At 41.3% G+C, this 25,195-nt stretch overlaps 1 protein-coding gene across 1 annotated transcript in view; it reads right to left on the reverse strand.

Annotated features, from left to right (window-relative positions):
* Positions 1–25,195, reverse strand: part of tdrd12 (tudor domain containing 12) — a 41,480-nt gene that overhangs the window by 6,221 nt on the left and 10,064 nt on the right. The window contains exons 8-29 of the mRNA XM_057330033.1: positions 24,911–25,130; positions 17,380–17,486; positions 17,223–17,293; positions 17,047–17,095; positions 16,814–16,893; positions 16,294–16,374; positions 15,634–15,691; positions 15,410–15,517; positions 15,075–15,260; positions 14,822–14,975; positions 14,597–14,724; positions 14,328–14,519; positions 12,313–12,441; positions 12,104–12,221; positions 11,885–12,024; positions 11,588–11,805; positions 11,371–11,452; positions 11,076–11,257; positions 10,442–10,649; positions 10,249–10,341; positions 9,836–10,008; positions 4,954–5,094 (exon numbers count right to left, since the gene is read on the reverse strand). Coding sequence (XP_057186016.1) covers positions 4,954–5,094; positions 9,836–10,008; positions 10,249–10,341; positions 10,442–10,649; positions 11,076–11,257; positions 11,371–11,452; positions 11,588–11,805; positions 11,885–12,024; positions 12,104–12,221; positions 12,313–12,441; positions 14,328–14,519; positions 14,597–14,724; positions 14,822–14,975; positions 15,075–15,260; positions 15,410–15,517; positions 15,634–15,691; positions 16,294–16,374; positions 16,814–16,893; positions 17,047–17,095; positions 17,223–17,293; positions 17,380–17,486; positions 24,911–25,130 — 2,918 coding nt within the window. The remainder of the gene's footprint in view (positions 1–4,953; positions 5,095–9,835; positions 10,009–10,248; positions 10,342–10,441; positions 10,650–11,075; positions 11,258–11,370; positions 11,453–11,587; positions 11,806–11,884; positions 12,025–12,103; positions 12,222–12,312; positions 12,442–14,327; positions 14,520–14,596; positions 14,725–14,821; positions 14,976–15,074; positions 15,261–15,409; positions 15,518–15,633; positions 15,692–16,293; positions 16,375–16,813; positions 16,894–17,046; positions 17,096–17,222; positions 17,294–17,379; positions 17,487–24,910; positions 25,131–25,195) is intronic.

The following is a 25,195-nucleotide window of genomic DNA, read 5'->3' on the forward strand; positions in this document are numbered from 1 at the left end:
TTTATTGAGATTGCAGCTACTTCATATAAACAGAAGCACATGGGAGAGTACGGGTCAATAAGCTCCTAGTTGAGATCTCAGTTATTTGACCGCTTCAAACACAATACATGTCCTGTAAATGCTGATGATGCATAGTATTTATGTGAACACGATGTGCTGAAGTAAAAAATAACTTAATTCCTTCGAGCCAGAGCAGGAAACCTAAAATTTCTGATGTTGATGATGCATAAGAAGAGATCTATGAGATCAAATAAATTCACTTAATCGAGCAGATGAGTGGACTGTGCTGCAAACATATAAAAAGTATCTGCATTTCTTGCTTTGGTCTTCGTCAGAAGCGACTTGCACCACCTGCTGGTGAAGCGGTCAGGCAGCAGGTAGAGATCATGCATTGGCGGAATCGGCGCTCTATTGCTTCTCCTGGGATTCCCGGATGTGAAACTTTGAATTTCAAGTCGAATTTGAACCACTGAATTTGTGGAAGCGAATTTTTAAACCGAAATAATATGGACTGAAAATTGTCTGTCGAAAATTAAAGGTTGTATTTTATAACAAATTGAAATTTTTAAGTGAAATTTAAAAGGCGAATTTTGATTATTGAACTTTTTAACGGTGAAATTGTGCGTGAAATGTTTCAATTTGAAATATTCACAGCTTAAATATACAACCATATTGAATTGCAGACTCTAAAAATGCAAGAACTGGTAATGCAACAGCTTTATTTTTGATTAGTGGTAATTCAACATGCTTTTTGCTTCAAAGACTAATGGCATTGAAATACTTCCATACTCAATCAAGTGCAAAAGCGTTTATGTGAATTTTTTAGAACATCTTGGTATTTACATTCAGCATTTTTATGTGATATTCTAAAATGTGCATTAAAATAGATTAATAGAAACAGCTGATATGTGAATGAAAAGCTGCGATTGCGGCCAAATACACAAGCGTAGAAAGCAATGCTGTCAGACTGTTCAAATTGGACCAAAACCATTACTCTCACAACACTAATCTGACATCTTAAATTATAAACCATATACTTCAAGTTTACAATCATTATTTTGTGGATTTGGTGCAATAAAATGTGGGTCCAGTGTGTGTAATTTTTTGGAGGATATGTTGACAGAAGTGCAATATAATATATATAGCTATGTCTTCAGAGGTGTATAAAGACCTTGCATAATGAAGCAAATGTTTTTTTTACCTTAGAATGAGCTATTTCTATCTACATACACCGCGGGTCCCCTTACATGGAATTCGACATGTTGTTTCTACAGTAGCCCTAAATAGACAAACTGCTCTACAGAGCGCGTTTCGTAAATACGTTATCTCCTTCGGCAAAGAAACGAAAATGTGACAACATACATGACCTGTGTCAGCCACCGTAGTAGTTTGAAAGGGAGGGGTGGAATGAATTGTTGGTTGCAGTTTGCAACCTCACCACTAGATGCCGCTAAACCTCGTAAACAAATACTTTCTGCCTTGCCTTTCTAAAAACTCCTATAAGCTCATAGTTTTGAAACGCGAAGTGTGCTCTGATTGGCCAGATGACCAGTGCGTTGTGATTGGTTGAATACTTCAAGCATGTGGTGTAAGCATGACCCTTAACATAACTGGCAACTTTCAGGACGGGACCGATCATCAGTTCGCCTCGGACCAGTTAAATACAGTAATAAAAACTGCGTCAGATCAAATAATGAAATGAGAATCTCAGAAAGCTGTGCATGTTAACACATAGATCGCGTCGGTTAATCTCAACTTTCACTCAGAGCGGTTTCACAAATAGCTACAGTATATAACACTACACAGTAGGGATGCTCAATTCGGTTAATTTTCCTAAACAACAACCAACAATCTTTATCTGAACATTTAACTGTTAACTGACAAGATTTTAAAATTAAATTGGCATTAAATAAAAATGTATGCTGCGTCACATTTCAAAGCCTGCGCTTTCCGGAGATCGCATCTATCGGCCGCATATGCCTTCTAATGCGACCTCCGGAGGACACAGACTTCAAAATGAGAGAGAAGGCTACAGTTGAAGAGTGTCTGTGACCCATTAAAAATACAAACAATTTTTTCATAGATTTATTTTAACGTCCAAACAGCAGCATACAGAATAGATCAACAACAGAACCTGGATTCACACATTATCAAATTTTCACAAACCTGCAGCGTATTGGACAATGGGGAAAAACTAATATAAAATAAACATGCAAAAAATAATTAAATACTTAAATAATTAACAAATTATGACAAAACGAAAACACAGAAGAACCGATTTTTTCCGTAATTAAGTTTTTTCGTCAAATAAAAATAGCTGACCTACCTCAATCTAAAGCTTGGCTAGTTTTTATTTAATTAAGTAACCCGTTTAACTGATGGTATTAATCGGTCAAAATTTGTATTTTTGGTTAATGGTTAAATAGTCAAAATGAACATCCCTACTACACAGTATTGAAACCATGAAACCGTATCATGACTCCTTTAATTCAGGTAAGAGTAGTGTTTCTAGTATGTCACATGTAAAAGACAGGCGTTATGAAGCCAGAGAAAAAAGATATTGATGATCTTTTGTGTATATTTTCTTCATCTTTATTAGAGAAAATGCATTTTAAACATAAAGACAACAAACTCCTCCCCCGCAACCGCAGAATGGAGAGGACAGCTGGTCCTCGAAGAGAACAAACGTTGACTTCTGTGCCCATTAACCTCTAACCTTCATGCCTGGTCGGAGGGCTGTTTCACCGAGCGCTGCTTCTTGGGACGCCGTGAGAAAGAAGAACGAGAGTGTGTGGTAGACGAGGCTGCGGCACCCCTCGGAAGAATGTGGCTCATAGCCTCAGACTGTTTATCAGCCTCCAGAAACTGATCCAAGAATGTGTCTACGGCATCACCAAAGAGGCCAGTAGCACAAACTGGAGCATCCAAAAGTGCCCTCCTCTCAGCGTCCTTAAGCTCTGTGAGGGTGAGCCATAGATGACGGTTGAGCACAACAAGGCTGCCCATTGAACGACCAATACCCTGTGCCATTGTCTTGATAGCCCGGAGTGCAAAGTCAGTTGCACTCCGAAGCTCTTTGAAGACCTCTGAGTCTAGTCCTCCCTCATCCAAGTCCCTTAACGTCTTTGCTTGGTAAACCTGCAACACCGCCATCGTGTGGAGGGTGGATGCTGCCTGTCCCGCAGCCATAAAAGCTTTGTCTGCCATGCGAGCCGTAGTCCGGCAAGGCTTGGAAGGAAGCGTTGCAGCGGACTTAACACCGGACCTGGCAGGGCAAAGATGGTTGGCGATGGCTCCCTCAATCGGTGGAAGCTTCTCATAGCCCCAAATATCCATGCCGTCCACCTTCCTAAACACCTCGGTGCCAGAAGTCACAATACGGGCCGAATGTGGAGATTTCCAGCTTTTAGAAAGCTCCTCGTGAACCTCAGGAAAGAATGGAGCAGGCCTCTGAAGGACAGGCCTGCTAGGACGACACCACTCATCATGATGGCTCTTAACAGGTTCGGCGAGGACAGACCACTCCAGGCCGAGATCCTCAACTGTTTTTGTCAGAATGCGGAGCAGCACCTGATCCGCTGTCTCAAAAGATGACTTGCTCTGGGCCAGCGAACGAACCGCATCATCGGCGGGTGGATCTAACCAGTCTTCCTTGTCTGATGCTGCCGCAGATCCGACGTCATCCTCCAAGCTATCCTCCGACGCTCCGAAGGAGACAATATCACTGACACAAGAGGAGGTGTAAAGACAGGGCTTTGTAAAGACAACGGGGGATTCTGGAGAATTCAAGGCACGCGTGCAATGGGCAGGCGAGAACTTGTTCTCCAGATGACACGGCTTCTTACTCCGCGGCTCGACAGCGACGGAAGGAGGAAGCAAATGTGTCAAAGTCATGCATTTTGCAATAGTGTGACGGGAGTGGAGGACTCTGACTGTCATATCCTCGCAGTGAGGGCAGTCAGAATCAGACAGCGCTGCCTCTGCATGAGCAAGGCCCAGACAGATAATGCAGTCATTGTGACTGTCAGAGATCTGGATTGGTCCCTTGCAGGAACAACACTCCTTATGTGCCACCCCAACCTTCTTTTCTTCTTTCTCGGTAGTAATCCTCAAATCGCTGAAGCACTGCAAGGGAGCGTTTTCCTCTGTAGAGCGTCTTCGGCATTGAAATGCAACACTTTCTTGACTGCAGTGAAGAAGAAATATTCATCCAAGCAGCACATTATATACTGTGCACTGGCGTTATTTAACAAGGCTTCATCCCTCAAAGTGAAAGGTTTCCTTATAGTGTCTGTCGCTGATGCAATGTTAAAGGGGCAGCTCACCCAAAAATGAAGATTCTGTCATTTGCTCACCCTCGAGTTGATCCAAAATTGTGTTGCTCTTCTGAACATGGTACTCCACAACTGTTTGGTTTCCCACATTCTTCAAATACCTTCTTTTGCTCTTAGCAGAACAAATACATTTACATGTTTGGAACAACTTGAAAGTGAGTAAATGATGACAGAATTTTCATTTTTGGGTGTAGTATCCCTTTAAGTAAATGGCAAGAGGGAGCAAATATTAAAATGATAGTTCACTCAAAGAGGAAAATTCTGTCATCATTTACTCACCTCTTGTCATTTCAAACCTGTATGACTGTCTTTTGCATAACACGAAATAAGATATTTTGAAGAAGAAACAGCAGCGGCACCCAATCACTCCTATTGTATAGACACAAAATGAATGCAAGTGAATGGGAACCGCCGTTATTCGGTTACCAACATTATTCATAATATCTTCTTTTGTGTTCTGCATCATACAGGTTTGAAATGACATGAAGGTGAATAAATGATGACAGAATTTTCATTTCGGGGTGAACTATCCCATTAATATGTTCCTTGGCATGCATCATTAAAATCTCATTGAAGAAAAACAGCTTGCATTCTTGGAATAAAAGTGAGGAAAACCAACCTCATGATCTTCATGTTTTCCTCTGAAGAGTTTCCCACATCGGTGTTGCTGAAGCCTTCATGACACACTGCAGGACTTGCGGTCTCACAGAGCTCCTCTGAGTTATGATAAATCAACTGTGACACTGAGGACCTCTCAAACCTAAAGAGTCCAACAAAAATGACAAAATCACAATTTAAGAGTCTTAGAGTTACTATTAGAGTCTTCTACACAATCTTCTTCTACACAAACTTCTACACAAAATCACAACTTAGAGTCTTAGAGTTACTACTAGAGAATACATACTATTCAAGATGGCGCCGCGGATGGCTGCCTCGGTTTGGAGTGCTCTAGTACTTATGTCTTTTTTGTTTGTTTTTCCTGTTTTAAGCTACTCTTCTTTAATCACTTTTACCAGGGACAAATTGCTTAACATTAAGCAATGCCCTTCTATCAATCTTTTCCCTAATTTTGAAAATTCAGACGTCTTACTGGACATTTTACTCGGAGGAGCGGCAGCTCTGTACAAACGCTCTAAAAGACGCAAGCGGGGAAAGCGAGCGGGTGCGCTCGTCAGACTCCGACGACGCGGATTTAGGACCCCGCTGCCGAGTATACACCTGGCGAATGTCCGCTCCCTTACCAACAAAACGGACGAAATACTCTTACTCACCAGGACAAACAAAGATTTTTCCAACTCCGCTGCGCTGTGTTTCACAGAAACATGGCTCAATGACACCATACCGGACAGCGCGTTACATCTGCCGGGTTTTCAGCTGTTCAGAGCGGATCGCATTGCCGAGTCAACAGGGAAGACACGTGGTGGTGGATTATGTTTTTATATAAACGAAGGTTGGTGCAGAGATATAACAACACTGAAGAAGATGTGCTTTTCGTACTTAGAAGCGTTCTCTATCAACTGCAAACCTTTTTATTCGCCACGCGAGTTTTCCTCATTTATTCTCGTGAATGTTTACATTCCTCCACATGCTTGTGCGAGCGCGGCGCTGCAACAGCTGGCGGATTACATCACTGACACGGAGCAGCAACACCCGGATTCTCTTATTATTATTATTGGGGACTTTAACAGAGCAAACCTCTCCCGTGAGCTGCCAAAATACAGGCAGCATATCACATGCCCCACCAGAGACAGCAACATTCTGGATCACTGTTACACCACAATACGGGATGCATACCACTCTGTTCCCAGAGCAGCTCTGGGTCTCTCTGATCATTGCCTGGTTCATCTTCTTCCGACCTACAGACAGAAGCTTAAATCTGCCAAGCCTGTAGCAAGAACAGCAAAGAGATGGAGCAGCGAAACAGAGCGGGCCTTACAAGCCTGTTTCGACTGCACGGATTGGAGTGTCTTTGAAGCTGCAGCCACTGATCTGGATGAGTTAACTGACACAGTGACATCCTACATCAGCTTCTGTGAGGACATGTGTATTCCCACCAGGACTCGCTTAACATACAACAATGACAAACCATGGTTTACAATGAAACTGAGACAGCTTCGTCAGGCCAAAGAAGATGCTTACAGAAGTGGGGACAAAGTCTTGTATAATCAGGCCAAAAACACACTGACAAAGGAGATAAGAGCAGCTAAGAGAAGCTACTCTGAAAAGCTGAAGAACCAGTTTTCAGCCAACGACCCTGCATCAGTGTGGAAAGGCCTGAAAGACATTACCAACTACAAGCCATCATCCCCTCAGTCTATGGGTAATCAACGACTGGCTGACGACCTGAACGACTTCTATTGTCGTTTTGAAATGCAGAGTCTCACCCTTCACACCCGCCCTGACCCTATCTCTGCTATACCATTAACACCTCCTCTTGACATTCAACCTGCACTTAAGATCTGCGAAGAGGATGTTTGCCAGCTTTTCCGCAAACAAAAGATCAGAAAAGCACCAGGCCCAGACAATGTCTCACCCTCCTGCCTGAAAGTCTGTGCGGAGCAGCTGTCGCCCATCTTCACTAATATTTTTAACAGATCTTTGGAGCAGTGTGAAGTCCCTTCATGCTTCAAACGCTCCACCATCATCCCTGTACAGAAGAAACCCAAAATATCTGGACTTAATGACTACAGGCCTGTTGCTTTAACATCTGTGGTCATGAAGTCATTTGAGAGACTTGTACTGGCCCACCTGAAGGACATCACCAGACCACTTCTTGATCCCCTCCAGTTTGCTTACCGAGCAAACAGGTCTGTGGACGATGCAGTAAACATGGGACTGCATTACATCCTACAACACCTAGACAGACCAGGGACTTACGTCAGGATCCTGTTTGTAGACTTCAGCTCGGCCTTCAACACCATAATCCCAGACCTCCTCCTGCCCAAGCTTACCCAGCTCTCTGTGCCAACCTCTACCTGTCAGTGGATTATTAACTTCCTGTCGAACAGGCAGCAGCTAGTGAGGTTGGGAAAATTTAAATCCAGCACATGTACCATCAGCACCGGAGCTCCTCAAGGATGTGTTCTTTCTCCACTGCTATATTCACTCTACACAAACGAATGCACCTCTACAGACCCTTCTGTCAAACTCCTGAAGTTTGCAGATGACACCACAGTCATTGGCCTTATTCAAGATGGTGATGAATCTGCCTACAGAAAGGAGGTTGCTCAGCTGGCTGCCTGGTGTAGTCAAAACAACCTAGAGCTGAATGCATTCAAGACAGTGGAGATGATAGTGGATTTCAGAAGGAACCCTCCATCACTTCCTCCCCTCACCATCCTGGACAGCACTGTGGATACTGTGGAGTCATTCAGGTTCCTGGGCTCCACCATCTCTCAGGACCTGAAGTGGGAGTCCCACATAGACTCCATTGTAAAGAAGGCCCAGCAGAGGTTATACTTCCTCCGTCAATTGAGGAAGTTCAACCTACCACAGGAGCTACTGACCCAGTTCTACTCAGTGGTCATCGAATCTGTTCTGTGCACTTCAATTACTGTTTGGTATGGCTCGGCCACCAAATCAGACCTACGAAGACTACAACGGACAGTTCGTAGTGCTGAGAAAATTATTGGTGCTCCTCTGCCCACACTTCAGGACCTGTACGATTCCAGAGTGAAAAACAGGGCAAGAAAAATCATCATTGACTCCACACACCCAGCACACAAACTCTTTGATCTGCTGCCCTCTGGCCGGCGCTTTAGAGCACCAAACACCAGGACTTCCAGACACAGAAGCAGCTTCTTCCCCCAGGCAATCTCCCTCCTAAACAGATAACTGCTCCTTAAGAGCAATATTCCACTTCCACTACTCCTATAGTGTGCACTATAGTGCCTTATTATATCTACATCTTATGTATACATGTATATAACACTACCTCTACTTACTAAATTATCCATTTGCACAAGTGTACATACAATCTGTTAATATGTTTATTCTACTATATACTACCCTGTACAATGTCTCTTATATGTTATTATCCCCCATTTTCTGTAAAATAGTCTTTATTTTATATATGCACAATTTAGAATCTTTTAGACTGTAAATCGTATTATATTGTATTGTCATTGTGTTGAATGTCTGTACTAGAAGCTTCCAACACCAAAGAAAATTCCTTGTGTGTGCAAGCACACTTGGCAATAAAGCTCTTCTGATTCTGATTCTGATTCTAGAGGCCATCCACACGGAGACGCTTTTAGCTGTATACGTAAAGATTTATTTATCGTATTTTTTTTAAACCGGGTCCCATAGCATAAATCTGAAAACGCCACCCTTGCGTTTTCGTGTGTACAGCCTATCCGTATATATTTTGAAATGATGATGTCATCACGCCAGCGCGTTAAGTTTATGCGCATGCTCCAAATCTTTTTCTCAGTTTTTAGTTTATCTCTGTGGCAGAATTACAGCGCCACATACTGATTTGGCGTGTATACTACATCGTTTTGAGTCGGTTTAGCGGTTTTGTGTGTACGCAGATATTTCTTGAGATGACGCCGTGAAAAGAACGGATAGGAAAAGCTCTGGCTTCGTGTGGATGTGGCCTTAAACACAAGTCCGTTTACCTCCAGCTTTCTTTGAGTGGCAGATTAGCACTTAAATAGGGCTGCTTTTATATATAGCGTTGTCACCCTTAGCCAATTGCAAACATGCCATATTGGGAATAACAAGACTGTCATATAAGCACAAGTGAATAAGGAAGCTGCAGTTTTTACGATTTATTGTGGAGTATAGAAATGTTTCATCTCCAGATACTTAGACTTGCTAGTTAGACTTAAGAAATGATTATATGTCATAAGAATTTGTAAAAATGTCTCTAATGTAATACTGTATATTGTAAGTATATGAAATGTTATGCATTTTACGCACTAGGGATGCTCATTTCGGTTAATTTCCCTAAATTTAAAACAACGAGCTCGAGCAAGGCTGCCAGTGATGCGCTCCGTTTGGAGGAGTACAGCGCTGACAAATGTGGCCTCAACAACCGGATGAATTACACTTGTCCAGTTTCGTCAAGTGGCTAAAAAAACATGTATGATTTAATAGTTATTTAAAAACGTATTATTGAATTATTATTAAAAAATAAGAATTAATATTATTTAACTTCAAAAAAATCAACATACCTCATAAATCGTTTAACTGGTAGTATTAATCGGTCAAATGTTTTACTATCGGTTAACGGTTAAACGGTCAATATTAACATCCTTAATACGCACAATGAAATACTGCACTACGCACTAAATGAAAGTTTTTTAGGTCTGCGCTATTATATAAATGATAATATCTGCATTTAAGCATTTAGTAGATTTTCGGTCACACCGCCCTCCCCTAGTTTTGACTTTTTTAATTATAATAATTTCTAATGAGTCTAATTCACCTAAACGCTGTTTCACGTCATGGTTTTATGTGCATGCTGCAGAAGCAGTCAGTGAACAAGATTATTTAACCTGTCAGTCTGGTGTTGATCCAGTGTGATGGGGTTCTCTTCTACATGGAAAACCCTCTTCAGCAGCTCCAAGTGTTGTGGGTTATTGACACCGAATCCAGACGCCAAGATCTCAGCATGGACATTATACTCATTAATGTAGGTCTTCAGGCCCGGCACACGCGTCATGCGAACCTCAGGGATGAAAAGAGAGACTTTCACTACAAACAATGCAAAGAGACGTTTCAACTGATGTCCTTCTAATGTGACATCAATACGAGAGGTTTTGGTCATATGGTTTTGTTAGTTTTAGCGGTTCAAAGTTGATGTGTATGTAATAACTATATGCTTTCAAAATACTGACAAAGTACGGACGATGTGCGGTGCTTCATAGTGCAAAACTTAAACTAAAATGACTAAATGTCAAAAGCTCACCATTGGATCAACCCACACGGTATTGCCCACACACATCACCACCTTGGCCTGATGCATCTTCCCTTTGATTTTCTGACGGATTGCTCTGGTCACCTAAAAAAAAACAGACATTTTATTAAACATCTGTGGATGTAAATACAGCAGTGAACTTTTGTTTCAGCAGGATTGAACATGAAAAGTGGATTCTCGAGACCTTTGGGTTCCAGTCAACCTCTCCGTCAATGGGCTGAGCCTTGCAGAGAATGATCTCCATCGCCTGCTCTGGCAAATCCTGGAACTGAGGCGGAAGCTGAAGAAGCTGGTGTGACTTCACTTCCTGTGTGCGCCCCTCGTCGATGAAGTAGGCGGTGACGCTGCCGAACAACCGTTCTCCTTTATCAAGGATGTCAGTCACACGCACCCTGAGGTGATCATACAAGCACACATTATATATATATATATATATATATATATACCCGTTGTACACACTAGAGGGCAGCGGTACCACAGGAAGTCAACCTGTTAAAGTGATTTACTTCTCCTTTTTTTCAAACCTGTCTGACTTTCTTGCACAGAACACAAAAGAAGATATTTTGAAGAAAGTTGGTAACCGAACAGCACTGGCCCCTATTCACTTCTATTGTGCGGACACAAAACCAATGCAAGTCAATGGGGTCCAGTTAACATCATTCTTCTAAGTATCTTCTTTTGTGCTCTGCGGAAGAAAGAAAGTCATACAGGTTTGACATTGCAAGAAATTATAAGTAAATGATGACAGAAATTTTTTTGGGGGGGTGAACTATCCATTTTTAAGACACCAGGGGGCACACGAGGGAGGATATCATTACCTGTGATAAAGATCCTCTTCTTGAACGGCGTAAAGTTCCCCCGCCACAACCTCCACAGCGCAGCGTCTCTCGTTGCTGTAGTGTGTCTTCATCTGATTCGCAAGAGTCTCGTAAACATTCTCTTTTTGCCTCACGATACGGCCGAAATAAATGCTCGCCGTCTTGATGTACAGCGGTAAAACCTTTAGAAAGAATCAAAATCACGATGAAACTGAAAGCCATAAACCCATTCTAAAGCAATGAAGCAAAGAAACGGTTGTGAAAAGTGAAATAAAAAACAGTTTTGTTCACTTACTATGACAGATCCAGAATCAGGGTGCAGTGGGCGGTCCAGGGTTGTGCTGACCGTGTGTCTATCTGGACAAACTGTGTTGTCTCTGCAAAAATAAATTCTTTCGTTTTCTTGTTTAATGGAAACACACGAGGTTAAGTTAGTCAGGTTACTTCGAGTGACATTTCTCCATTTAAAAAAAACACATTATATTCTAACCACACTGTAACGTCTCAGAGACCTGCAGAAGCCGAAGCTCTTGAGAGAGCAGCACAGGGGTCTCTTAGCTTTTTGTTCTTCCTTGGCGTGCTGGACACCCAAAGCAAACTGCAGGAGTTCAGGGGGCAGAAGAGCTCCGGCTCTCCTCAGGTACCTCAACACGCCGCACACGTGACGGGCGTTCTGCTCTGACAGAAGCAGTACAGACTTCACCGCTGGAGAAGAGCCCTCGCCTCGATCCTGTACGGGACGTTACGAAGCAAAGTCAAGCCGGGCCACTTCAAAATACTTAATGGTGCATAAAGGAACTAGCTGTTACCGCCTCTGAGAGGTATCTGAAGTTCTCCGACATGCAGAAGAGGCGGCTGCCGAAGAGCTTGGGGGAGCTGGGAAACCCATAATGCACCACACATGTGGCGTCCTTGATACCAAGAGCTTTGAGACAGTCGTTGGTGGTCACTGGAAGCAGAAGATTTGAACGAACAGCAATAGTCAAACACCACTAACAAACTCGAGTGGGATAAAAATGTATATTTACCCAGAACCACTTGTGTTCCAGGGCCGATGTCTTTCCTCCACTGATCAGTCACAAAGCCAAACTTGTCCGTCAAGTCTTCGCGAGCTTTCAGTGTGAACACGGCAGTGTTGACCACAGCCTGGACAACAAATGATACGTTATTTTAAAAAAAACGATCTAATGAAATACTATTGTGGCCTCGTTCGTTCTTTAATCTGATTGGCTGATACCTTGTACACATGCTCCGTGTCCTCTATCGAGTTGGTGATGATGAGGGTCTTCTGAGGTTTGGGTGGGTGCGGGTCCAGAGAGCCGAGCAGCACTGAGATCTTATCACAGTCAAGACACAAGTGAACCATCTGTACAACACATGCACACCAAAGTTATTATAGTTTTGATTTCAGTTTTATTCATATTTAAAATCAGCTTTTATTTTTAGATTTTTCGTTTTTATGTTCATTTCAGTTAACGTTTTAGCAATTTAGGTATATGCTTTTGTCATTTTATCATTTATCTGTTTATTTTTATGTTGCTACATAATATTAATTCATGTTTATTTTATTTTAATTTTTGTTTATAATTATAATTTTAGTGCTTTAAACTTATTTCAGTTTATTTTTGAGTTGCATTTCAATTCAAACAGAAACGTTTACAAACTTTTAATTTTAGTAAACTAAAATAACCTTGATGCACACACATCAGTCACTGGTCATAACAAATGTTGCATGCTTAAAGGTGTGTCATGAATTGGGCTTGTTTATTGTTTTATACTGTTGTATGAGGTCTACTTATGACATTCGCGTGGTTTTTACATTCAAAACCATCAAAATCAGTAAGTTATAGGCTATTTTCTGCCCGGGTTTTGAGGCCGGCTCGACAAACGCTCGGTTTCAATGGGCGTTGAAAACATTGAAGACTTATAAGTAAACGCCCACTGCTATGATTGGATAGCACTTAGTTGGAGCCTTCTGTGAATTTGGTTAGAGACGTAACTTTAGGTTACACATTCGCCTTATTCGCACGGGATTAGTATTATCTGGGGACCTCCTGTGATTTATACATTACCTCCCCACATCTGTATTTCATGTGGCACATTCGCATGGGATAAATGAAGCCTGTGATTTTACTCAAATTGACTGACTTATTTCCCGGATGTGATGGCAAGGCTTTGTGTATAGTTTGTATAGCCTATAGTTGTATGGTGTTTAATGATATATGACCGTACATGTCAGCATTTGAGACCCGTGATCGCGAACCGGACAGAAGATGATCGCGGATCTCAAATGTTAGGAGAGTTTCCATGATAAATAAACAAACGGGAGATTCCCGGTAACTTATGGATATGACCCAGCACCCGAAATAATACCAAAACACTTAAAAACAGCCTCCATTATTCGCAAACAGTGGATAAAACCTTGAAAAACGATATATGAGCCTGTCAAATCACAGAGATGCCGATTCGCACGGGACTAATATTATCACAGGACCTCGTGGTCATTTGTGGGGGAATTTTTACTTTACAAATTACAGTCATGGCCGATTCGCACAGGATTAAGGTCACAGACAAACTCTGCAATTATTACAAATGACTAGAGGTCCCCAGGTAATACTAATCATTCCTATCGCATCCAATATTGACGGCACAGGACTGCTTTTTAATTTTAGTCTCTACGCAAATCCAGCGTCGACCTGTGCCTTGTTCACAAAGGAATCCGCGTTGAAATGAAGCGAACAAACGCTCAATGTTTTACCACGTGAGCTGGAACGTCTTTAAAAATCAACTTCAACCACGCATTACTAATGTGGGAATCCGAAGGAAGGTTATGCAGCGACTGTGTTCTTCCACAACCAGGCACTGCACAATATTTTGGGATCTTTAACGGCATGTTTATTGCTTGCTCGCTCTATTTGGTTCCGCGCAACTTGTGTTACTTCAGTACTGTCGCGCTCGCGAACCAGTGGGCGGGGCTAGAGAAGTAGTCGTTGATATTCTTCTGTGGAGGCGGTGTTCAACCTGTCATAGATAGGTGCATTCCAGGACCTGGGGTTCGCTATAACAATAACAGTCAATAACAGTTGTAATTTCAGTAACAAGGGCGTTTTCAGTTCTGACACTTACAGGATGTTTGCTTGAATCGGATTCCCTCTTATATAACAAAAGCTCAGGTTAAAATTGATGTCTTAATTCATGACTCCTTTAAAACTCTGGTGTCATCTTCATTCAATGACGCTAAAATATCCTCACCTGATGTACTTTGCCGTAGAGCGCGGCCTCCTCCATCACGCTTATGACAACAGAGGGGTAGATCATGTAGTCCCTGACCAGACCCTCCATCCTGGCACACCAGCGGCTGCCCACGGCGATGATCTGTCTAGGGCATGAGGCCCGTTCCTCTGCAGACACAACCTTCTGGAAGTGCTTCAGGACCACTGTCAACTTCACACACACACACACACTGAGACATAAACAACACGTTCACACAACATTTAACTTTCCTGACCGCTTCCTCTCACCTGTTCAGGAGCCTGTGAATAAAGAACATCAGCCTCGTCCAGCACGAGGTGACAGAGTCTCAGGAACAGGAAGCGCTGGGCGTCCAGCAGTCTCATCATGGTGAACGGTGTCGTCACTAGCAACTGACCTTCATAACACCACAAATGCAAAGATGCAACCTTACAACCTTAAACACCCATTTGCTATTCTTCTCCCATAAAGGAACTCTCAAAACAGAGTCTCACAGTTCCTCTGGATCTTGATCTTTTTCGTCTCGTCCTGGTCCACGCCCAGAAGCACGCTGGTGGGATGGAGGTTGCGAGTTGCTTTGCTTTCCTCTAGAAGATCCAGGACCGTCTGAACCTTCTCCCAGCCTGGACACAGGATCACAGCTACCGGCTGCAGGCAGACGTCACAGAAACTGACGTTACAGCATGTCCTCATTTAAACCTCAAGGAGATGGGGTCCAGTGTGTTTTTGGGTTAGCTGATATCTCACCCCGGTGCGAGCAGCGATGTTGGACACGGCGGATACCGTTTGTAGGTGCATGAGCAGAGGAGGGATGTATGAAAGCGGACTGTCACCGCTGTGGGACACCAGAACCGTGTCACAACCCCGCGCCACAGAGGGCCAACAGTAACTCTCGCCCGCATTCGGCCCGCTGTACTTCTTCCACAGCAAGAACTAAAATATCAACCAGAAAAAAAAAAAACAGGTTCAAATATATAACTTGTTATTAAACTGTCTCAATAGGTTGCTCGATTACATTTTAACCTACTAATATAGCACACTACGGTAGATGTCTGCCATTATAAATATGGCCGTGGTCTGACCTTTCTGAAAGGTTCGCTGATGGGGGCTCGTGTCAGACTGCTGCAGGGATTCACAGGAAGACCAGAGTGCACTAAAACCCCAGCGTGACCCGGATCATACCGCACAACCTGTCAAACCGTTCCCAAACAACAAACTAACTATAAAAACATATCTAACGCTACATAACAAATGTAAACAGTGAAAATAATGTCTTGCAGAAACATAACAAAATGAGATTCTTAACTCTATTATCAAGATGTTCGTCTAGATTTAGTGGTTCAGGGTTCAGGAACTGAAGTAGTCTGTTCACGATAAAAATAATAATAATAAAAACGTGTAAAGAACAAATAAGACAGCAGATTTTAACTATCGAAATAACTGGCTGCTCTTAATCTAGAGGTGGAACAACTTATAAAATGTAATACTGTATAAAAAAAGGCAGAAAATAACTAAAATCCCTTTTACTTCCTTTTAAATCCTTAATTACTCGCCGAATCTATATAAATTTCTTTGTTTGGTTGAACACAGAGAAAGATATTTGGAAGAATGCTTGTAAACAAACGGTTCTTGGGCACCATTGACTACCATAGTAGAAAACATTACTTACAATTCTGCTGAACACAAAATGAGATATTTTGAAGATTTTAGGAAAGTAAACAGTTCTAGGGCACCTTTGGCAACCATTTTAATTTTTCATACTATGGTAGTCAACCATGCCCTAGAAATGTCCACTGTGACCATTCTTCCAAATATCTTTCGTCGTGTTCAACAGAACAAAGAAATTTATACAGATTAGGAAAAACTTGAGGACATTTTTGGGTGAACTATGCCTTTAATCCAGTGGATCAGACAGCCCCCTGTATTGTGAAGCAGACTTCATGATGATGTCATAGGTCACACCCACCTCGAGCAGGTGAGCTGATCATCGAGACTGGGCTCTTGGGAGAGAACTGCTTCATCCTGCTGCTCGGAGGACCCACTTCCCCTACAACAAACACGCACACGTTTTGTGCTTTTTGCAGGTTTGGGACATAAATGCCAATCTTGACAATCTTGTGTTCAACTGACTTCATACATCTTGGATTGCATGAAGTTGGGTAAATGATGAAAGATGTTCATATTCTTTTGGTTTCTATCACAATGTTATATATACAGACATGCTCAAATTTGTTGGTACCCTTACAGCTGATTGAAATAAAGCTTCATTCCTCCTGAAGAGTGATGAAATTAAAAGCTCTTGTATCATGTATACTTGCATGCCTTTGGTATGTCATAGAATTAAGCAAAGAAGCTGTGGAAAGAGATGAATTATTGCTTATTCTACAAAGATATTCTAAAATGGCCTGGACACATTTGTTGGTACCCCTTAGAAAAGATAATACATCATTGGATTATAGTTTATACTTTAAAGTGTTTGTCCTCACCTGTCATCTGGATCCGGTGCTGATGAAGAGCTGTTCTCACTGTCTGTTACATCAGCACGGCTCTGCTTCTCTGTATCACACTGAAAATACAAGCGGAACACCGAACACACAGTTATTTACTCAATTCACACATTTACTGACCACCTCCAATAGTCATGATACAAGAGAAATATGATTCCTAATGGAAAACACATCTGACCATAGATTACATTCATATTATGGCTGATGCTTACTTTAGGAACCTGTTTTGAAGGTAAAACGCTCTCTAGAAACTTCTTGAATCTGTAAAAAGAAACAAACAAACAACATGTTTGCATTTCAACAATATCACAATTACAAACGTTCAGTATCCAAAAGCGGCAGAGTAAAAATGACCAGGCAGACTGGGATGAGAAATATGGAAACTTACTGTGATCTTGCTGCAGGCTCATCTATATAGATGTCTGTGGCCTCGGCTCGGATACGCCAGCCTCTACCGATCTGAATCAAAGCACGGAGATAAACACACGTGAACCAGCATATGTACACGTGCACGCTTGCATTCTGCAGCATTAATAAGTACTCACAGTATGTGATCCGACGTTGTGGGTGAGCTCAGGGAATTCATCGGTGTTTAATATCAGAGATGGCTGGTGTATTTGCTCCATCACCGGTGGCTCATGTTGACCCCTTTCTGAAGGATGAAGTTTAAGATTAATGTTCAGGCTGCAGTCATAACTATTGTATCTGTAGGACCTGCATGTCAGGAATTCTACAACAGATCTTCATTTGTAGCAAACAGAGATGCAGCAAATTATGTCTGTTGAATTTTTTCGATTTAAAAATGCCACGTTTAGCTTTGGGCTGAAAAAAGAAATGAAGATACTGAAAATAGGAACAGAATGAATCAGAAACAGAATATTTTATTGTCATTATACAAAAGTGCAATGGAATGATGTGCAATCCTCTTCGGTGCTAAGACAAAAACAAATCCATCCCCTGAGACATTTAAATCCTATGTGCACAAGCAAGAGAAGAACATTGCCCTGTTTCCGGGTAACCCTTGATAAATAAATAACAAAACAGCCCTGTGTGTATATATATAGTATAATATATAATTATATATTATATATATTAGTGCTGTCAATCGATTAAAAAAATTAATCGGATTAATCACACATTTTTTCTGTGATTAATCGCGATTAATCGCACACAACAATTATATTTTAAAATATACTTTTACATTTTAATAATTGCACATTTAATCTTCAAATTGATGTAGAAACAACATATTTCTTTAACAGCATCATTTTATGAAAGCTAACATTTTGATATTAGTATTGTAACTGATGTCTCTATTAAATTGATTATTTTAACATTAATTATAGCCATTCAACAGTATAATTGAGAGCTCATGTAGGAAATTGAAGGACACTTTACAGTCTTTAATGCTAAATTATAAATTAAATGCAGAAGAATTCTCATTAAAGCTATACAATCACATTGATTTCTTCTTTTATTTTGTTCTTTGATTAACATTCGTGACAGGAGTCACAGCAGCACGTTTAAGAACGTGGCCCCTTTAAGAGCTGTCTCAGTACGCAGATCTGACCGTCACCACACTCCCATTTTCACAACTCTTTGCATTCATTTAAGATTTTATTTTACACTTTGAAGTCTGTGCTTAAGAAAATGCTAGACAAAACGGGCTTTCTGACATAATCTTGTGTGGTTTTATCCATTCAAGCACGAAAGAGAACTTAACACGGATGCGCTGTCTGACAGAGATTCACCGACGCAGCCTTCAGCCCGTGACTGTTTACACCAGACTGGACCTCGCGTTGCGTTTTGCCGTGTCCCACAGTTTAGAAGCTATCTATCTTCATTGAACGCCTCAAAGCAACTGTTTCAAATCGCGCTTAAGTGGTTTAAAAGCCTGTACACGAATAAGAGCGTGATTACATAATGTAACGCTAGACAAAGGATGTCAAAACAAACGGATGCTGCGTTAATTGCGATAAATATTTTCTCACGCGTTAATTTGAAAAAATTAATCGCATGCGTTAACGCGTTAACGTTGACAGCCCTAATATATATATATATACACTGTATATATATGTCTGTGTACAAATATTAAACATTCTGTAGCAGTACTCAGCACAACCTTGACTTTTCTGAAATAAAACCTGAATAAACCTCGATGTCATATGCGGCCTCGGCCAACAAATGTGATCTCTGGAGGACGCATGCAGCCTTCGAAGACGCAGCTAGGTCATTGAGCGAAATAGTGAGCGGAGCGACACACCGCTACACTTCGCTCACATTCTCTGGTGTGAGTGGAGCGTGTTCGCGTGCGCGTCCTCCTCTTTCGTGTTCGCATGCACTCTCTTCCGATGAGCTCCATGTGTGCGCGAGAGCCCTCGGCCTCTCGTATTTAACTGTCACTTGCATTTAAAATCAAAGAAGCGTTTGTAATACAGCAACACATTGTCGAGAAAAGGCAAACAGCATATAGCCGCTCTATAATGTAGATGTACTGTATTATGATGTTGCATTTATAAATCAGGATTTAAAAAGCGGTTAAAGTGACTGCTGGTGGCATCCCGTAACAGACAGCTAACATGGCGTAAAAGACAATCACGTCTGGCGGAGGCTGATCCACAGATACTGTATGTCCTCCTGTAGACAACGGTGAAGTCCAACCAACGAGCTGTGAGAAGTAAACCAGAGGTCGCGAGAAGCGAGTGTCAACTGAGGAAAGGTAGCGCGTGCAGGTGCCTTTATGCATTTGGTTAGAGAGACTTGGTGCAATTGGATGCTTCTGCAGAGGTCAGGTACGGATGCCCTTCCCATAGGTGGATCTCGAAACGAGATGATGATAGAGAACTTAAATGACATAAGAAAGTTAAATATTAAATAAAAAAGCTCTTGCTGCAGTGACAACTTAAATCAGTCGCGTATTAACCCCTACAGTCCTTAACAATTCCATTTGAAACAAACTGTTTAAACCTACCTTGGGATTGCCATAAAAACGTTATTTTTTCCTACTCGTTCATGGAAAATTTACATGTTGACATTGTCCAGATTAAAATGTGTACAGCTGCACTAAATGCGCATTCAGAAGATGTGCACAGGAGTGCAAATGAATAGACATCTCTCCGCAACCGCGGCAAAACCTGCGCGCGCTCCGACACTAAGAAAGCGGGTCATAGCCAGTTTTGATTTTATATATCTGTTCATTTCACAACAAGATCCATTGCAGAACCCGCAGCATAACCTGGGTTTTGCAGTGCAGGCCCGTGCTCGAACGCACCAACGGAAACGTATGCCAATAATTTCTGTGTTAATGTAAATCTTTTAAATAAAACCATCCACGTCTGAAAGGCTACAAATAGATTAGGAGCCAATGATTAAATTCCTACTATAGCTATTGTATTCTTATAGATTGAGTCACTTAATTTTGCTCTTAAAATGCACCAGATTGCAGCACTTACCTTTAAAACTGGGAGAATGCCCCCGGACCCTCCTAGAGGAAAATACCTTTAGCCCCCATAGTCTCACAAAATTCTGTGGGAAACACTGATGTCAATACACTTTCCAAAGAACTTCTATAGAAGGAAACCAGTAGTTCTTTGGATAGGGCATTATTTTTCAGGACTCTAATGGCGCTTTTCCACTGCATAGTACTGCACGGTACGGCGTGGCACAGCTCACTTTTTGGGGGGTTTCCACTTGGTACAGTACCTAGTACCTAATACTTTTTTTAGTACCACCTCTGTTGAGGTTCCAAACATACTGTACAGATTCCAAAATGTGACGTGTTCACACACAGATCACTGGTTGGGCAGAGAGAATCATTACCAGCGTCATTGGATTTGCAACACATAAATACGCATTTTAATACGTAATATTGGCATTTCGCTATATGCTTCGTGACAGTAATATAGAGATTGAGACCCTTAACGCAATGCTAAATGCTACATTAGCTTACCCTCGTGCGCCGTCGAGCAAAGCAAATGACCGTTGTCTGCTCTTTGCTGTAAGACTTCCCAAACTCTCTTGTATTTTAGCAGTATTTTATGACAGAATTGCTTGGATGGGTGGGGGTGCAGTCGTATGTGTAGAGCGTATAAAGTAAGGGACTCAGCGCACATCCCTGAGGGGTGCCGGTGTTAAGGCTGAGTGCTGACTCTCTACGCGGTTACTGAGGAAATCCTTTATCCAGAGGCATGTGAGGTATGGAAGTCCCAGATTGTATAACTTTGTTACCAGTCTGTTTGGAATGATCGTGTTAAATGCTGAGCTAAAAGCTATGAAAAGAAGCCTGGCATAGCTGTCCTTCTGTTACAAGTGGGTTAGTGTTGAATGGAGGGCTAAGGCTATAGCTTCCTCTGTAGACCGGTTGACCCTCTATGCAAACTGATTCGGATCGAGTGTAGGTGAGAGTCCTACTAATGCTACTTAAATCTAAAAAGAAAAAGGTTGACATGAAGAAAAGTGTGCATACAAAACATCTTGCTGGGAAAGAGCTCATGTGTGTCTCACAGATGATGAGACGCATGAAGAATAGCATGTCTTTTTTAGTAGGCTATAGACGGTTTCATCTTAACAACATAAACACACGTTACTGGGCATGTGCACTTTTGTGACCCCAATTTAACTTTCAGTACACATTCACAAACAATAGGGCGCCTGTAGATTATTTCTGATAACAATCAAAAGAAACCAAGAAAAACTGTTACTTGGCTAAACTTGTCTCTCCAATATTTGGAATTTATTTATTTCATTATGTCAAAAAGCTTTGCGGTCCAGACGGACGCATCTTACGGTCCAGATTCCGACCTGAGTCTGCCAGTTGGCGACCCCTAGTCTATATATTTGCATGTCCACTATGTTGGATTGTAGTTGTTTCAGTCCTATTTGTAGTCATGTGTCCCCGCGCTAATTGTCTGTACCTATAAATACTGTATATATACACCTCTGTGTTTTTTAACCCTTTCCCTACAAGCACTATTAAAAGTTACCAGCCAGTGCTAACTTTTTTATATTTTTTTTAAAACTTTGTTGTCCCCAGAACATTTTCTTAAATGAACTATACAATGTAACGCTGTCGGGCGGAATCCTCGTATCTCCAAAACCATTATTTTTCAGGAAATTAAAAAAACTGCATATTTTTTGAGTTATTAAACATTGTATCGTTAAAGTTGGTATTATACCTTATATTGCTATCATATACTGTTGTGTACCAACATTAACCCTCTAAGCACCAAAGTCGCAGAATTGCGACAAGACGTCATACTTAATAAAATAGGCTGTAGATCCTAATATGGTGTAATATCTCATTTGTATCCCATACCACTACATGGCAGACATGTAGTACTTCGATTCTAGACCAAAATGACGTCATGTTCCCATTCAAAGTGTTCGAGCAAATAGCAGAGCAAGTGAGCTATCATGTGTCATTAAAGCGGAAGCAGTTCAGTTCAGGGCGTCAGAGTAAATTGTGAGATTTGTGAGAGAAAATTGCCAAATTGCTAATAAAAGGTTGTACCGCGAGGGTGTGTTGCGAATGTTATTCGCCGATTCTGACTCTGAAGGGGAATATTTGCCTTTTGGAAATCACGATCGGTCGTCTAATCACCGCGCGTCTCCCGGTACAGCTGTGCAGCGCAATGGTGCCGCCGTGCAAGGCGCGAATGTTCACGAAGCACAAACGAGCGATCATTTCGACCCTTTGCCTAACGGAGATGGGGGTGGCAGGGGTGAACGTGGTCGTAGTGTCCATAGGAGAGCTGTTGCTAGAGGTAGAGGCAGCTGATTGGGCAGATAGCTGGTCAACTGATCAAAAAATAGGCACATGCATTTTACTATGGCACAGTAATATAGTAATAATTTTACTATAGTTACTAATAGTTTTACTGTTGATTTCCTCTTTTCCTGATCATTTGGAATAAGGATCAAAGAGTAAAAAAAACATGCAAATAAGTTCAAACATCAATTCAATATCTACTATTTCCTGAATATTATGAAATTCAATTTGGCCGCCCCGGATGACTCATAATATGCTAATTAGATGAGTATATTTACACCCACATAAACTTTTGGTCATCCCAACATTTTTCTAATTTACAGAAGATCTCTATCTTTAAGTCCTTTCAAGCCACAAGCTTTTGAAATCTTGATGTCAAAATCCAGCATGTTTCCAAAAAACCCTGGCGCCTAAAGGGTTAAACAACATTTCCCCAAAACCATGTTTAATCGGAGATACAAGGTTTATACTTGGGAGCAGGGAGATACGAGATTACGCTGTCATTGATAAGAATGGTACGGACACAGACGTCGCTGCTGCCAGCAGTGTTCATCAAAGTCTGCGGTCGCGTTGAGCCTTTTGACAAAAGACGAGGCTTTAAGAGCTAATGAAAGCTAATGATTGTGGTTACATACATCTTCCTAAACTCTATTTTAAACGTTAGAGCTATGAGTGATGCAATACCAAAATAAAACGTTAAACAGGCTGTCTAATATAGGCGGAAATTAATCTGCACGCAAATAAAGTCGGCGGTCGCGTTGAGCCTCTTGACAAGAGAAAAGGCTTCAATCGTTAACCAAAGCTAACGACTGTGGTTACATACATCTTCCTAAACTCTATTTTAAAGGTTTAAGAACTATAAGTGATGTAATACAAAAAACGATGAGCTGACTAGGCTGTCTAATAGGCGGAAATTAGCCGAATCTGCTCGCAAACTTACCTTCGTGGCTCACGGGCTTCCTTCTGCACCGAAGCATTACAGCTATCGATTTTTAACAAAACAGACCTACTCAAATGTATCTAACCTAACTATTTTCACTCGTTATTGTCTAAAAAACTTTCAATCAGGAGACGTAATGCCGAGAAGCTCCGCGGAGTGAAGAAGAGGTGGAGTTACGAGACTTCTCAGACAGTTGAAGTGTCCAATGGAGTTAAGAGATTTGCTCTCAAGCTATTTTCAACACTTTAGATTGGTTAATAATTTGTAAAAATAACAGACCCACATGGGGACTGACCAATAGCATCGATTTGTGAAAAAATATGAAATTGACCAAATTTGGACATAGGAGGTTTCCGCCCGACAGCGACGATATGAAATACATGTATCAAAAATAGGGCTGTCACGATTATGAAATTTGATTGACGATTAATTGTCTAATAAATCATTGCGATTATGGCGATTAATTGTCTGTTTTAGGGCTTTGGCGATTATGACGATTAATTGTCTGTTTTTGAGCTTTGACATTTAATTCTCATTCATTTTTGATTCAGCGATTGAAACGACCATATTGTTCTGAATACAAGACTATGTTTTTTTCTTGGAAATACATCGAAAAAATTGGGTCATCATATATTTAAGGTTTAGGCTTTTACCTGTCAATAATACAACCCCAAAACTTGTAAATGAAGTAAATTGATCAGGTGTGAATTGAAGCCACCATTAAAATTTGATTTCAAATTTTTTCTCACTTGCAAGACTACAGTAAAATTTTACTTGTGTGTTAATGAAATTTTGGTAGACTGGTTTTCACACTGAGATTTGCTTAAATAATATTAAATTGTACTGCAGGTAATTTGTATATGTTTTAGTTTTTTTTTAAGTGATTGTGTTGTGGTGGTACATTTTACAAGTATTACCATGCTTTAGTAACAATATATACACTAAAATATGCAATATGCAGATGCACTACAGCTCCCCCTAGTGTCTTCTATAGAGATGTGCGATAATTGCGATGATCTGAAATCATCACAATGAGGTCAAACAATCGCGATGAGACGATTATTTAATAATCGTGACAGCCCTAATCAAAAACACCCCCTACTGACTAACCTTGGAATAAATGTAAAGTTTGAAAGAGGTGTCAGTGGTCGGGAAGCATTGTGTTATACAAGTGATGGAAAATTCTCCATTCAAAAAAATTTTTCTATTTTGTGAAACATACAGCACTTCCAACTTCAACATTCATCTCCATCAACTGTGTTAGACAAGTTTGTTTTCACATCGAAAGCAACACAAACTGGAGTCGACATGGAGAGTTCAAATTCAGAACACAGATTTGAAATCATCCAAACCGAACTGAATTACTGACCTGTCTGTGGTCCTTCTTTCTTCTCTTTCCTGGCGAAGATATCTGCCGGTGGAGCTTTGACCGGGCAGCAGCCTTTCATCTCTAAGAGCTGATGTGGACTGGAGTAGATGTCCCATGCCAGACGGACAGGTACACGGTCTCCGTCCCCTTCCACGCTGCTGTACGTTTCATTCCAGAAACATGCAAACTTCTTCACCACCAGCTCATGGTTCACACAGATCTGCAGAACAGAACATGACTGCAGTTCAACACTATTACATCAAATACATTTCAATGCTGGGAAGC

This window comes from Triplophysa rosa, linkage group LG3 (genome assembly GCF_024868665.1).
Source record: "Triplophysa rosa linkage group LG3, Trosa_1v2, whole genome shotgun sequence".
Taxonomy (NCBI): domain Eukaryota; kingdom Metazoa; phylum Chordata; class Actinopteri; order Cypriniformes; family Nemacheilidae; genus Triplophysa; species Triplophysa rosa.